The sequence below is a fragment of the Aedes albopictus genome, chromosome 1 (genome assembly GCF_035046485.1).
Source record: "Aedes albopictus strain Foshan chromosome 1, AalbF5, whole genome shotgun sequence".
NCBI lineage: Eukaryota > Metazoa > Arthropoda > Insecta > Diptera > Culicidae > Aedes > Aedes albopictus.
In genome coordinates this window covers 107,601,287-107,616,541 of record NC_085136.1, presented here as the reverse complement: position 1 = coordinate 107,616,541, position 15,255 = coordinate 107,601,287, and the positions used below count along the sequence as shown (strand labels likewise).

The 15,255-nt window shown below is 36.5% G+C and overlaps 3 protein-coding genes across 4 annotated transcripts; 2 read left to right on the top strand and 1 right to left on the bottom strand.

Annotated features, from left to right (window-relative positions):
* The first annotated feature begins 4,592 nt into the window (after positions 1–4,592).
* LOC109419479 (uncharacterized) lies at positions 4,593–7,898 on the top strand. 2 transcript variants are annotated; one of them, XM_019693699.3, is made up of 3 exons: positions 4,593–5,043; positions 5,104–6,071; positions 7,052–7,898. In XM_019693699.3, the coding sequence occupies exons 2-3, from the start codon at positions 5,106–5,108 to the stop codon at positions 7,574–7,576; spliced, it is 1,491 nt and encodes a 496-aa protein (XP_019549244.3). In that variant the 5' UTR covers positions 4,593–5,043; positions 5,104–5,105; the 3' UTR covers positions 7,577–7,898. The 2 variants fall into 2 exon arrangements, with proteins under 2 accessions (XP_019549244.3, XP_029735862.2); XM_029880002.2 differs by having other exon boundaries at positions 4,593–6,071.
* Positions 7,834–10,561, bottom strand: LOC134285105 (uncharacterized). The gene is made up of 2 exons (XM_062845158.1): positions 9,092–10,561; positions 7,834–9,035 (listed from the first exon to the last, which is right to left on the bottom strand). Exons 1-2 carry the CDS (start codon positions 9,285–9,287, stop codon positions 7,834–7,836), a joined length of 1,398 nt encoding a protein of 465 aa, XP_062701142.1. The 5' UTR covers positions 9,288–10,561.
* A 298-nt stretch (positions 10,562–10,859) lies between these two features.
* LOC134285479 (leucine-rich repeat-containing protein 15-like) lies at positions 10,860–12,306 on the top strand. The gene is made up of 2 exons (XM_062846287.1): positions 10,860–10,910; positions 10,971–12,306. Exons 1-2 carry the CDS (start codon positions 10,891–10,893, stop codon positions 11,989–11,991), a joined length of 1,041 nt encoding a protein of 346 aa, XP_062702271.1. The 5' UTR covers positions 10,860–10,890; the 3' UTR covers positions 11,992–12,306.
* The last annotated feature ends 2,949 nt before the right edge of the window (positions 12,307–15,255 follow it).

Sequence of the window (15,255 nt, the reverse complement as noted above, 5' to 3'; positions counted from 1 at the left end):
TAGGATCTGTATTGGAGCCACGTCTAATCACATCACATCTGATGCAGCCACCTCTTTGATTTTTTGGGTTCAGCAACAACGACTTTTGAAAGTCATCTCCTCTGATGTTCACAGCTAAAATAATTTACTAAAATTAATTGAATTTATATTGAACAAATTGAAGGAGAACAGACAAACCGTATTTTCACCTCTCGTTTTCGTGACAGATGGTTGTTGTATGAAAAGTCATGACATACTACACAAATAATGTTCGGGTAAACGGTGAAGATTAGGAAACTAATATTTATTAGGCGGTATTAGCGTTGGTATTAGGCACTGTCTCGCCCCTAGCGTCGGACTATGTGCAATCAATAAGTTTTTATTCAATTCAAAGATGTCTTTGATAAAATGCTTGCTTTTCTATAAAAATATTCGGATTCAGAAACACTTTGACTTACGTTGCCGGAAAGATTGTAAGAACATGTTCGACGAGAGAGGCACTATCATCACTAGGTGGATTAATTTGGGATTTTATGTTTATGATTTTTTTTTATTGAACAACGGAGCAATGTTTTCAAAATCGATTTCCATAGACATTCGGAGGAAGGATCAAGGTTTCTCCAGATTTTTTCTTGGTGGAAAACATTCATAAGCATCGCAAAGATTTTGTTTTCAAAATATTGTTTCGATTTTTTTATTCAATTTTATTTGTAAATTTTAACTCATTACAATATCTTTACAGTTTAAATTGGTATTTGTAAAACTTAGAATCAATACTTAACAGTACAAAAAATCATGAGATACCTTGATCCTTCCAATTTTGAGAACATTGCTCTGTTATTTGAAAAAAAAAAACAAAAAAGAGAGGAAATTCATCCAGTTCCACCTTACTCGAAGCAGGTATTCTTGTAACATCCAAATCAAGTAACTTAAAAATTAACTTTCATTTCCCGAACGGAATCCGCCGTTCGATTCTGGGGATTCTGAGTGAGCAAATCGACAGAAATTTCCCCACCAAATGAGTTGGCTACGACTGGCAGCAAAATGTTCTTCCTTTTCTATACGGGGAAAGATAACACTAGTTCACAAAATAAAACAAAAGTCGTGAACTTCTATCGACGGCATTTGTTTTGATGATTTATTACGTGCTGATTTCGAAACCGTGTTCAATTTTTTTAAGTGAAACATTTTTCAACTTTACCTGATAATCGATCCCTACAGTTTTTAAAAAAATGGAATTTACTAAAATTTGAATATCTTGCATTGCCAGTCAGTCAATCTTCAATCTTTTTGCATTAATGGAAAACTGAATGAAATGTGTTCCAGACATATGAACACGATTTTTGCGTCGGATTGATGAAAGTCGAGAAATTCGTCAGCTTTTTTTAGAATTTTGGCAAAATTTTCAAAAAAAAAAAAAAAAAAATTCAATGAAAAAAAAAACAATTTAAAAAATCTTTCACAGCGTTCATGCAGAGTTGTAAGCGAGTAAGAGTAAACATTTCAGCTCAATCTGGGCATTGGTTGCGGAGAATTAGATGTATGAAGTGAGCAACTTTGCTTAGAAATACGTTTACATTGTCAGCCTTGTGTGGAGGGCAGAAAGAATGCCCGCTCTACTAATATTTTTTCCATCACGTTTTCAAACTAAGAGCATGATTTTACACTGAAAATGATCATCTGCTTACCGAGTTCCAAAGTGCTGTAAACTAGTGTAACATGCGCGAACGGATTTTTTTTTGTCGTCTACCCTTCTCCCAGATGAGGTGGATGCTCTGTTCAAGTCGCCGCTCCATCACGAATGGTGGTTTGTTATCTGCTAGTTGATGTGTGGCAGTTTACTTTTTTTTTTTCAAATGATTCATTCGCAATAAACATATTCTCAAACATTGCAGCTTGACATAGAAATCAGGAAACGAAAAATAAAACAAGGCATTTAAGAACCCTAAAAGTGGGTAACTTTGGAAGTACAGCAGGAGGCAGATCCAGATTGAATGTTTGCATGCTGCACTAGATTAGTGTTTGCATATTCAAACTTGTTCGCAGGAAAAAAGTGCGAGTATTCAGTGGTCCAGTTGTTCACAAGAACTGTAATCCGAGCTTACTTTCCATAAAAAAAAACTTTATTATGTACAATTTATCATCTGATTTGGAAATGGGGTATTTTTGATCACTCAAGTAGTCAGTATTTGTTTTTGTTACAATACCTGCACAAGTTTAAATCGAGGTCCCCAAATTCATATTCGATGCCAAAAGTCCAAGTGGTCATAAACATTTGGAGGTATTTGAAAAAATAAAATAAAATTAAAAAATATCAAAGCTATAAATAATACCTAGAGATGTGGCAATTTTCTATCGGAGTTTATTCTCAAGTTTCACCTATAAAGTTGATCGGTTCGAAGTCATGTGTAGCTGGTAGAGGAATTTTGAGTTCCACAATGTTTGTAAATTTCATGCAAAACGTGGATTTTTGAAAATGTATCAATCTGCAATAAGAAAAACAGTAAAGAATAATCGGTTCATTTAAACATTCATGAAACTCGATTTCCATGACCCTTTATATCTCTTCGTAGCTGTATTTGAGCTGTTTAACCAAAACAAAGTTCGTGATCAGTAACAAATTCAATGAAAATGGTGATTTTAAAATTTCATGAGCAAGTTTGTGCTGATCAATGCTACCCCATTTTACGGTATGTTTGTTTTGTACTTGGGGCTGCTCCACTGCAATGCCATATGAATGTTTGCAAATTCGGGTTGAGATAAAGTTCCAAAAATTCCCAACACGAACAGTGGATTCAGTTAAAAACACAAGGGCATATTGTAGGTTGATATTAGTAAAGTTTTGAAATTAAATTGTGTTTTAAAATATTTGTTTTGAATTTTTAAATTATCTTTTACATCACAAAAGAAAACATATGATGCCATTCATCATTTTGAAAACTAAACCATGAGAGTGTGAGCCTCGAAAACTTTTTTGAGTGTACCTCTCGTAAGATTGTTCTTGGTTATGCGTCGTTTATTTTGCTGCGAAAGTGCGACTAAATTTGTGCTGTGCTCATCAACTGTTCAAACAACGCTACATTTACTTTCCGTTGGATTGAAACGATTTCAATTTCGAACTTTGAATTGATCCCATTGTGCGGTCAGAGCTGTTATCGCAATTCTCGCCGATGATTTTTTTTCTCGCCGCATATGCATAAACCACATAGAATCAAACCTAGGGTGTACCGCACTTGGGTGAAAAACTCAAATCTGAAAAGTTTTTTATTTTAATATAATTGTAATAATTTTACTCGATGTGATTCAAATCAGAGCGTTTAAAGAGTGTCAAGCTTATTTTGCTCAATTTGATGTGTTTAAAGAGTATATTTTTGTTTATTTTTTTCTATGAACGCCACTTTGACCATAATCGTATCTACACCACAACCAATGGCTGTATTTATAGGCGTTGTACAGAAAAACAGACCAACCACCAAGATAGGTTTCCTTGAAATATTTCCATCATCTCTGGTGCACATTTTGCACAAAACGCGCTTTCACGAAACAGAAGGCGCTAGTGGTAAACTTTGAAACGAAGGAAAGACATTTACTCCAAACCACAGACAAACAGTCGTCTTACTCTACTTACTTTCCATCGTTTCCTTTTTTAACGGATAATTCAAATATTTTGTAGTTCGCAAATCTCTCGCTTATGGCGCTCGCATCGTTGTCGCTCCTGTTTGACGTTGGCCCACTACCGCCATCTACCCAGTGAGTTTACGAAATACAACGTGGTTAGCATTGAGCGATTATGTTTTCGTGACGATGATTTTAATAGCTTTTTTTTTCAAGTGATACATCTGTTGGTCTGTGTCCAAACAATCATCGAATGCGTGGTCGATGGAAGTCTCGCCAGTGTATAATATAATGTTAAACGATTTTTAGAGCGAATATGAAGTTACCAGAGGTACCAGAAACTACAGGTTATGCTTATAATTATTATTGAATTTTAAAACTAACTTCAGCTTTCCAAGATTTTTCTTTTTTCATGCATAAGATTTGTCGCGAGTCGGCAGTTTAACCAAGCAGGGTAATCAAATGAACATGAATTTAACTGACCTCACAATTTGCAGTTGTGCTCCGTGATTGACCAGAACAATCGAAAATGTACAAGAAATCAACAAACGGAGCGTGGGACTTGACTACCGTTTACAATGGACACCTTGGAGAGTTCTCAGCTTAATCAAGAGCTGTAAGTTACGTTCTGTTTACAAGGAGTTCACTCCCGCATATGTAGCATTCCCCAAGCAACCAAAAGTTCGGATAAAAGAGCAATTTTAAGCTTAATCAGCTCCCGGAAGGATAATGAAGAGAATGCTATTCAGCTTACTTTTTAAGTAGTTAACCGAACCATCAAGTTCACTTTCGGTTCCTATTAGAACTTCTAATAGCATGCCTTCAAAGTTCACAAAAAGTTTACTGATACCGCTGTATAGAACTCTATTCAGCTCCAAAATAAACTTCAACAAAATGAGTAAAGCCGCGAAAATACAAAAAGTAGATATTTTTCTACAATTTTTGGTTTTTTAAGTTTGTTGCCCACTTCAGTTGTAGAAGAATGTTTCAAGGAATGTTTATCGTTGGTTTTATTTTCCCTTATAGAGATTTCATAATTTATTGAAATTTTTAATATAAATTGTATATTTGAAGTACTCACCATTAGTCTCGAACTTAGACCTTCCTCTTTATAATCAGGATGCATACCACTTCACCATATGAATTTTGCTGGACTCCATTGGATTTTACTCCATGCGTTGATTTCAGAATTAAAATTCTATATCATAAACGCTTTAGAACTTTTTATAAACTTAAAAATCATTGATAAGTTCATCTGAAACCCATTATGAACATCAAAGTTTACATTGAGTTCACGCGAAACTTTTCGTAAACTCACCTTGACAGTTCTTGTTTGTTTTGTTTCTGCTGCAGCTTTCTCGCGAACCTCAAATCATTCGAGCTACATTTCTGTTGCGGTCAAGCGAAATCTTTTAATTTATTACTTGTGATACTGGTTTACTCGCTAAGGTACGTCTATTGACTTGAATAATTATAAATGCCCATTAAATAATTCATCCAAACCTACAGCAATGCCATTCGCCGTCGTAGAAACGACCAACGCCAGAGGCTGCAAAGAATTGTCGGTTGTTCCAGATAAATGGCTGCGAAGCTCCCGAAACGGAAACATTGTTCTTTGGCCGAACGCAAAAACCGTCTCGGAGCAAGAAAAGTTGATCCGTGATGAAGGGAGCTGTCCAAAGAAATCGTGGCTCAAATATAAATGCATGGTTAAACGGAATCCGGTTTCATCTTTTGCTGAGGCAAAGCGATTATTGGAAGAACTATCTGGCGAGTCATCTTCCGACGTCAGTGAACTCCAGCGACGTAAAAGAAAGGCCACCAGCCGCGACACCAATGTTTTCCAAAAAATGCTCATTCTGGAAAACACGAGCCTCCACCCATCTCTCCCAGCACCTCAAGCTTCAACATCGAACGTACAACTTCCAGCTGCCGCCAACGACTCGCTGGTATCACATTCGCCGCTTCCCATCGTCATCGAGGTAAGAGGTAATGCTGGTGATGCATTTCATCCGGAAAGTACATCCCTACCTGCATCATCACAAGCCCCTGTGTTTGCTCCAGTCATTGAAAACAACGCTGAAACATCTCCGTATGAAATTCTTCCGCAAGGACCAGCACAGTCCAGCCACTGTGGCTATGAGGAAGTCGCCGAGGACAACATCGCTACCGTTCAATATGTGACATACGAGTCAGAGCATCAAGCAGGTGAAACCAACAATGCAGTACACAAATTGTTGACTGAAATCTTGGAACAGCAGCAGCAAATCAATCGTCGTTTAGATCTGCTTGAAAGGCGTGTAGCGGACATCGCCACACAAAATGAGTTCATCTTGGACGCCATCCGAAAATTGAGCTCGTGTGCCGCAAATAACCCGGAAGAGCCACTGTCTTTCCGATTCGATCCCATGGAACAGGACCAACAGCTTGCTGACCTGGAGGAAAAACTGGCGGATAACGAATTCAGATCAAACATGGTAAATATAATGATTTTGAACTAGAAAATGATCAAACTGGTTTTGAAGACAATCACGTTTGCATTTTTCATAGCGAGCCTATTCGATCAAACTGAATCCTTTGGAAAATAAAATATCAACCTGCCTTGTTTATCGAATGATTAGTGATAACGGTGTAAAAGCCATTACCATGCCGCTGTGTTTTAGCGCTTGAAAAAAATGAACATCTCTAACCTATCAGCAGACAACAAGTGGTTCTGTCTTCAAGACAGTGATTTTCAAATTCATATGTTTTCATTGATGTGCTCGCTCATACATGAGGTACACACTTGATTACCAATGGCTTTTTCCGCTATCACTAATCATTTGAGATATGGTAGGGTCTGGGGCCATTTGGGCAGGCAGATCTATTTTGGGCACTTGGTGCTATAACTTTTGACCAATTATTGATCAATTGACTTGATGTTTGGAACACTGAGAGATACATACAGTATATAGCCATGTACAAATATTGAATTCTGTGTCCATAATAGGTCCGCATGCCCAAATGGTCACAGACCCTATGTGGCGCGGTATGTAAAAAGTGGCTCTTCAGAAACGCAAACGAACTACTTGCAAACCCAACCCAGTTTAGTTCAGTTCATATGGACACAGATACTTGAACGCAAAAGCGGTAGAATATACCTGCTATTAATTAAAGAGGAGGATGAACACAATAGAGTTAATAAACTATAGAGGACGAATGTCGCTGCTGTTCCCTTTGTTCTCGCTCGCACATATGTCGGGTATCTATCTGTCAAACTGCATACTTTTTCGCTTTGACACTTATAGCCCGGCCTATCTCCGCCAGCAAGAGATGTTTCGGCAGCGACGCCAGCGACATTCTTCCTCTATAGTTTATTACCTCTATTATGAACACGTACCGTTTGTGAATCATTTCCCTGTACATCGCAAACATAGATTGCCACTAGGTATTTCATTTTCAATTTGTATCATTCTAGGTTAAATGGTTGCGCCTGAACGTCAGTGGTGACTGTGCAGATAATCGCATGCTTTGCGTTCTGGATATGCTATTCAGTAAAGATTTTCAAACGAAGTGCACGTGGACGGGAGCTAGTCGGAAAGGGCCTAAGCTTGCCATAATGCCAAACCGCAATATTCTTCAGGTTTTCCAGCAGATCGGAAGCGACGAAACGGAAGTCGTCACCCAACGGAAGCTGGCGGACTTTTTTAAGAAAAAACTGAAGAACTCGCTCAAACGCTCGATCGCTATTGGCATTCGTCGAGGAACCCGGCATGTAAGACGCAGGAAACAAACGAAGGCATTGGAGCAGGACGTGAAATCGGAACCTGTTGGTGGATCGTGCAACGCATTAGGTGACCAGATCGATGAAGCTGCGATGAGTTGCGAGAGTTTCGATGAGCCCGAGTCTGAGGATGCTGGTTCGGCCGTAAACTCTTCAGACGCTTTAGATCATGCAGACATTCCAACCGACTCGAGTGATGTGAACGATTCCAGCGAATAACTGCACGCACTGATTAACTGTTATCAAAGACTGCATATAACGAAGACTTTAAGATTTTTTTTAATGCAGGTTTTAATCAAAAAAAATATTTTTATTCTCATAATATTTTACATGAAAGTACATGAAAAGGCTTTTTTTTCAATCATTGTTATCTGATTATTTTTCTTTAGAAGTCAATTTACATAAATATGTAATCTTCTCTTTCATACGCAAAATGGTTTTGAATTATTTTAATTTTCTGTTCATCGTAAAATATTTCAACTGTTGGATTTTATAAATGTATGCACCAATGGAATAAACACTTGATGATCCCCAAATTCAATTGCAACTAATTTACATTTGATGTCACTACAACTAAACTGTGAATCAAACCGAGCCAAACTGCTCTTTTTAGAGAGATATATGTTCAAAAAAGACGATGCTATAGGATATGTAAAGAAATCAGTTTTTGATGTCATGATTTTCCCATTGATGAGCAACTCAGGAGTCTCTAGCACATGTTCGAAGCGTACAATTTCGTTCCTATGAGTAAGAAACCAACAGTTTCTATCAGAACTGCTTAAAAAACAGCTTTCATTTACATCAATAACTTTTTTATCTCCACAGATTTTAACAGAAGGATATTTTTGATCTCGAGATTTCGATCTAGCGGTTGTGTAATAATCTTTGGAGTTAATTTCAGACATCCTGTTGATGGCTTGTTCAAGGCTTTTCCACCCACTTCGAAGCAGGTGTTTTATTCGTTGCAAGGCATTTTCGAAAGGATAGGCTGCAAATGTCGATAACGGTCCAAACCGCTCAACTTCATCTACGATATGTTGTAGGTTGTGCACATTGCTAGTCAAAAATTGTTCGCCGTAAAGCTCCATATACTCCTCAACAAATTTTTCCAGCATTTTTCTAGCAACGTGCCAGTTTGATTTGTAGTTTTCCGAAGATAACATAGTAATAGCACAAAAGAGTAGTAAGAAGTGCTTATAATTGTCGTCAGGAAGAAACTCTTTAAGCACTACTATGCTTGCATAATGTAAAAAGCTGCTGAACTCAGAACCCTTCCAAAACGACAAGAAATCCAATCCACGTAATTTTCGATGAATTTCAGTAGGCAATAGTATGTGGCTTAGCATCTGTGAGATTTTACCAGTCTGTTGCGATGACAATTGTGTAGCATAACCCAAAGTTCCATCCCGCCAACCAAGTAGCAATCGCTTCATGATGCCCAAATCTATGAGGTGCAAACGGTCTCCTACAATAACATCTTCGATCAGATTTATGTTGGGTATTTTCAGTAAGGGAGTGGTTGTCTTTTGGTGATGGTTGTATGCATTTTTCCTGAACATTTCATCTGTTCGTTTTGTACTGTTAATCGAGGTGAAGACAACCGTTCGAGACTCGTGAGAATATTCGCCTTCACACTCGCATTTGAGGCAACCGCTTTTGGAATTGAAATTGGCGACACCTGTAAAATATATGTTTATTTGAAAACCAAAGCAAGGATACTAAACTCAAGCAAACCTTTAAGAAATGCACGAGCGGGTGAATCACAAATAAAGCAGCGAAGCTTGACATTGATCTTGTGATCGTTGATCGAAATTCCGTGATTCAGCACATCGATTAACTCTTCGACCAATTGCTTGAGGAAATCATCAAGGCTAGTTGGTTTGGTTTGGCCATAGAATATAGCAATGGTCATAGGTGCAATTTCAGGCATTTCTGTAATGTTGAACAGTATGGGCCAAAACTGCAATTTGCTGCTTTTGAACACAGGAATCCCATCAATGTTAATGTTGATCGAAATGTCGAATGACTTTTCTGTGTGTCTGTGAAAAATAAGTAAACGAATTTTTATATATAAATGAAAATAAATTGTTAAAGGAATTCACTAAACAGCATAAATAACTGTGTTAGCCATGATTTTCTACTTTTTTCCTTGATGATATTTATCGCAGCAGTTCACGCTGTTTAGGGAATCCCCTTATTTTCGCTTACCGAAAATAATCGCAGAGATTTCGCTTGATGCCTTTGTACCAGAACTGTCCACCAGCAATTGCAACGATTTCTGAGGTTGCACTTCGGGATGTTTTTAGTAGCGTTCTTGCTGAGCGGGGCAATCTTTTCTCGTTAGTTTTTCTCCTGATTATCTCCATAATCAAGTTTATGGATTCGTGAGATTGATTTGTTTTCAGAGCCCAATATCTAATACACTCGTTCAAGTCCATTTGATCCAATGCATCATTACAATAATCAGTATCAAATGATATATGTTCGTCGTCACAAAGGTCGTCATCACTCGTCGAAAAATCGTCAATTCCATCGTTTTCTTCCGTAAGAGATTGAAGTCGTGGTCTAGGAACATCTACGTTTTTCGGGTTCGGAACATTTTTAGAAGAAGAGGGTTGTTGCAATTCTATAGGATCAATAAATTAACAAATGTAAGGGTTTATAAAAAAAAATAAATATAAACATGTATAAATACCTGGCTGAGCAGTAGCTTCGTTTTCCTTTTCCCATTTTGCCAACAGTTTTTTACGATGATAGTAAAACAGGCCATTCTTTTTAATAGTTTTTGAATAATCCATTTTATTCCGCTGTTAATTTTAAGCTTGAAATGTTAATTATGAAACGTAAACATTTTACTTTTGACGTTTGCTGTTAGTCGCTTATAAAGTTCCAGGCAGAACTTTCCTTGTACTGAAAAGTCGATAAAAAAGCCCAGTACATATTCATTGTGAACTTTCTAGTTGACTTAAGGTACGATTAGAACTATAACTAAACTTCAAATCATAGGTTCGAAACAAGTTCAGTACTCTCCTGTTGTAAACTTTAATGTCGGAAGAAAGAAGTGAAGGTGAATTGTATTGAACTTTCAAGTAACCGTGGCTGTTAAACGAACTTCATTCGGAACTGAAGTTCTGGGGATCCTATTTTGAACTAGATGTGAACTTCTGAGTTCGTCTATGAAGTGAAATGCGAACTTTTGGTTGCTTGGGTCATCATTCCAAGTTTGTTTGAATAAATGCAGCGAACAAAGCGAAAATATAAAAATAATAACTAACGAATTCACACCCATGCGACTCTGCGTTGGCATGCTTTTTATCTGATAAGTGATAGCACACTCGGAAGTCAGCACTGTTTACAAATAAAAAAAATCACATAAAATTTACTGCTAACAAAAAGCAAAATATCGCACCACCCTAATGCTACTCTGAGGTTCTGAACCACCGAAAACGTATAAAAAGCGGTCGGAACAACTCCTCAAACATCAAACATCAGTTCTATCAGTGAAAGTGAAGTCGGTCGAAAATTCATTCAGGATGCAAGGAATTTTGGCTATGTAAGTATAATTGTGGAAAATATTATTTGTTTTAAATTGATTCCAAAATACCTCTTACAGACTAATTGTGATGATTTCACTCAACGGCATAAAACCGTTCACTGTGCGTTCAGGTTCAAACTCGGAAAATTCAACTATAATATATGACTTTAATTGGCTTGCTGATGCAGCCTCGATAGGAAAAATCCCAAAACATAAAACAATTTATCATTTTGTCAATGCAATAGTGGACATACTCCCATATAATTTCACTGACCCATTTGAGAAGTGCAACGAAATTCAATTTAAAGGTGGATCTATTACATCAATCCACATTAATCCTAAGTTAGACTACATTTATTTATACAACACATATACTGTAAATGTGATTATTAAACCTGATATGTTCTACAAACTGAGCGATTTCCGGTGTTTAAAAACAAAATTGGCACAAATCCCAGAGAACGTTAATCGGTTAAAACATTTGAAAATTTTATATCTTGGATACAACTTGATAGAAACAGTTCAAATGGACCAGTTAAATGGGTTGGAAAATTTGGAAGAACTTTATCTTTCTTCTAATAAAATAAAACACATTTACAGTGACGGTCCGGTGAGTCTGCCATCGCTCAATAAAATACATCTTGACAATAATCGACTTCAACATTTTAACGTCTGCAATTGGGACATGCCTTTGCTTTCCTACCTTTATCTCCACAGTAACAATTTGACACATTTCGCAATTAATCAATTCCGTGCGCTTAGAGTATTATTAATTCATGAAAACCCAGTGAATTGCGCTTGGAAAGATAGTATAAGGAATACGTCAAAACAGCTCTCTCGCTATACATCTTGTGACGAAAAAAGCGTGGGTGACTTCGTATTGGATTGTCCACCAACTAATTATCAATTGAAGCAGCAGATTTCTAGTGTCGACACCAAGTTAAGCCAAATTGAAGGAAAAATGCAAAAAATTGAAGACCTGCTGCAAAATCTAACCGCAAAAATTATTGAACAGCAAAATGTCTCAAATGATATTATTGAGGCAATGTATCGAATTGAAATCGAAAGAGCTTCCAAAAAAACGAAGGAAATTCCGTAACTTTCGAAATAATAATGTTCATGTTTATTGAATAATATAGACCTAAGTATAAACAAGTGCTATGTATCTAGCTTAAGTTCATCATTAAATAAACGTCATACAGAAATAATAGCTTCTCACAGGTTTTTTTAGTTTGCCTTGTGAAAAATATCACTTCATTTCCCGTTCTTTTCTTGTGCTACATATGATGGAAAATTCGACGATGAAACAGTTTGCAATGTACTCTCAATCGACACTTTCTGTGGTGTTTTCATCTCTTCCTAAACTCTAGTGGAGACTGTAATCCACTTGTGAATATCGTTGCCCCAAAAATAAACGCCAATTGAGGAATTTCGTCTCAAATCGTATTCGGAGTTGGCAGCACCCTCTTAAATTCCAATTTTGGATGGAGTTCTGTCTGGATGCAAATCCATGGAGCATTATGTGGTAGAATTCCTCGAAAAATTTCATGAGATACTTTTGGAGGAACTCTAGAAGTAATTTCAACTAAAACATCCCTTAGATTTTTTGGAGAAATTGTGGACAGAAAAAAATGGTGGCAATTTTTAGAGAATCCCTGAAGGCTTTTTTGAAGAAATTCTTGGAAGAACTCAGAAATTACAGAGAAATTTCTTGAAAAATTCCAAGGAATAGATTCTGGGAAAATTTCTGCTGGAATTCCTGCGAGATTCTTTGGAGAAGTTCTGAAAGAATCACTTGTGAAAAATTTAAAAATAAATACTTAAAGAATGGCCTGAATGAACCCTTAGCAATCTTTGCAGGAACCTCTGAAGAAACCTTCGCAGGAACTTCTAGAAGGAATTGTTGAGAATTTTCTGATGGTATTTGTGGATAAATATCTAATTTCTAAAGGAACGAAGAAATATCTCAAATAATGAAATTTGTGAGGGTGTTCCTGAAAAAAAAACATGGGCTAGCTTCAAAATAATTCTTAAGAGAAAATTCTGGAAGAAAACCCAAGACTTCTTCAGAAATAATTCCTTGGATTCTTTTAAAAAATTTCCCCCGGAGAACTTTTCCAAGGTTTCTTTCAGAAATTCCTCCCGCGATTGCTTCAGAATTTCTTCGAGCGATTGTAGAAAAATATCCCAAACACTTCCATAGGACATTCCCTTAAGAATATTTTTTTTTAAATTTCTCCAAGAATTCTTTAAGGCAGATTTCCACTGATTCCTTTCGGCATTCCTCCTGGAATTGCTTAAGAAATTCATATAGGGATCCGATAATAAAATGTTTCGAAAATGTCCCCATGGCTTCCTCTAGAATTTTTCGCTGGGATTCTTTCAGAAATTCTTTCAAATATTCGTTAAGGAAGTCTTCTTGCGGTTTCTCCATTTTTAAGTAATTCTTAAAAAAAATATGGCAATTGTTTCATCAAGAAGACCACCAGATTTGTTCATTTGTGAATTTCATCAAAAATTCCATTGCATTTCTCGCAGGAATGTGTCCAGAAGTTTTTTCAGGGATTCATTCGGAGAATCCTGCAGGACCACTTCCAAAGAATCTTGCCTTATTTAATACAGTCATTCCAGCAGGAATTTCCTCAGAGATTTCTGCGGGAGCTTCATCAGGATTTTCTTTAGGAATGCATTTCTTTAGAAATTTGTCAAAGAATTCCTTCACAGATTCGTGCGGGAGTTCATACAGAGATTCCAACAGGATTTCCTTCAGGAATGCACTTATTCAGAAATTTGTCTAAGAATTTCTGCACGGTTTCTTCAATCAGTTCATTCAGAAATATTTTCTAGGAATTTTTACAAGAATATCTTTAGAACTTTCCCAATTTCTTCTAGGAATCTTTACAGAAACTTATCTAGCTGGTTCTCCAGGGATTTCTTTGGAAAAAACCTCCACAGATTACTCCAGGAATACCTGCTGGAAACCTTCAAGAATTTTCTTTTAAGATTGCTCCAGGATTTATCCCAAAATATCGTAAATTAACTTTTCTGGGAACTCCATCAAGGAAGTTTCTCCAAATATTCCTCCAGGATGTCTCCAAAAATTTCTCCTGAGATTCCTTCGAGGACTCAACTGAGATTTCTTCAGATGTTCCTCTAGATGTTCATGCAAGAGTACCTCCCATAATTTGTAATGGTTTTTTTTCTCAGGGAATCCTTTAAAAATGTTACCAGAGTCCTTCGGTATTTTAGGCCTTTTTCAATGAATTTCAGCAAGGGAATTTTTCAAAAGTTTTTCCGTGGAGTTTTTTGAAAACACCTGCAAATTTTGTTGTTGAAATTCCTACCAAACTGTATTTAGAAATTCTTCCAAATGTTTTTCTGCAAATTCCATGAAATGAGGAAAATCTTCAAATGATTCTGCAGAAGATTTCACGAGTTTTTTTTTGTAAACAAATTGCTCCTGTGGTTTGGTCAGATTTTTCCTTCGATTCATTCAGAGATTCCTCCTGGAACTGTTTCAGACATTCATTCAGAATTTATTTCCGATTTTCTTCCAGTAATTGCACAATAAGTGATAGAAGAATTATTGAAAGATTAGAAGAATGAACTTCAATAGAATATTTTAGATGGTAGTCCAAAGAAATCGCTTTAAAATCTCCTAAATAGTTATACCTCTGGAGATTTCCAGAATAAATTCTTTTTAATTTTTTTGGATGGATTCCTGGATAGAAATCGATGAAGCATGTTCTGGTAAAATTCCAAGAATAATTAAAAAAAAACTTTTGAAGGAACTCTATTAGTAATTCCAACTAAAACTTCCTTTCGAATTTTTTGGAGGAATTGTAGACAAAAAAATGGTAGGATTTTTTAGAGAAATCTGCCGAAAAATTTTTGGGGGATCCCAGGAGGATTTTTTGAAGGAATCCTTGGAAGAACTCAGGAATTACCGAAGAATTTCTTGAAAAATGCCAAAGAATTTTCTGCTGAAATTTTTGCGAGATTTTTCGGGGAAGCACTGAAGGAATCTGGAACTGGAAAATTTTAAGGAAAATTTGAAAAATAAATACTTGGAGAATGGTCTGAATAAATCCTGAGCAATCTTTGCTGGAACCTCTGGAGAAACCCTCCGAGGAAGTTCTTGAAGAATCTCTTGAGAAGTTCTGGTGGAATTTTTAAAGAATTCCAACATATATCGAATAATTCCTAACGTCCAACCATAACTTCTGAAAGAGTTCCTGAAAAAAAAAATGGATTTCTAGTGGAAATTCCTAAAGGATTTTCTGCAAGAATCTCTTAAGGAATCTTCGAATCTCAGTTAATAAAACAGTCTGCTGAATTGTAAAACCATTGGATGAATTCCAGG

What these genes read in the sequence shown, in the direction of transcription:
- LOC134285479 (XM_062846287.1), top strand. Translation starts at nt 10,891, where the DNA reads ATGCAAGGAATTTTGGCTAT. An exon ending in ATGCAAGGAATTTTGGCTAT is followed by an intron (nt 10,911 to 10,970) that starts GTAAGTATAATT and finishes TACCTCTTACAG; the next exon opens with ACTAATTGTGATGATTTCAC.
- LOC134285105 (XM_062845158.1), bottom strand. Translation starts at nt 9,287, where the DNA reads ATGCCTGAAATTGCACCTATGACCATTGCTATATTCTATGGCCAAACC. An exon ending in CGCTCGTGCATTTCTTAAAG is followed by an intron (nt 9,036 to 9,091) that starts GTTTGCTTGAGT and finishes TATATTTTACAG; the next exon opens with GTGTCGCCAATTTCAATTCC.
- LOC109419479 (XM_019693699.3), top strand. Translation starts at nt 5,106, where the DNA reads ATGCCATTCGCCGTCGTAGAAACGACCAACGCCAGAGGCTGCAAAGAA. An exon ending in ACGAATTCAGATCAAACATG is followed by an intron (nt 6,072 to 7,051) that starts GTAAATATAATG and finishes GTATCATTCTAG; the next exon opens with GTTAAATGGTTGCGCCTGAA.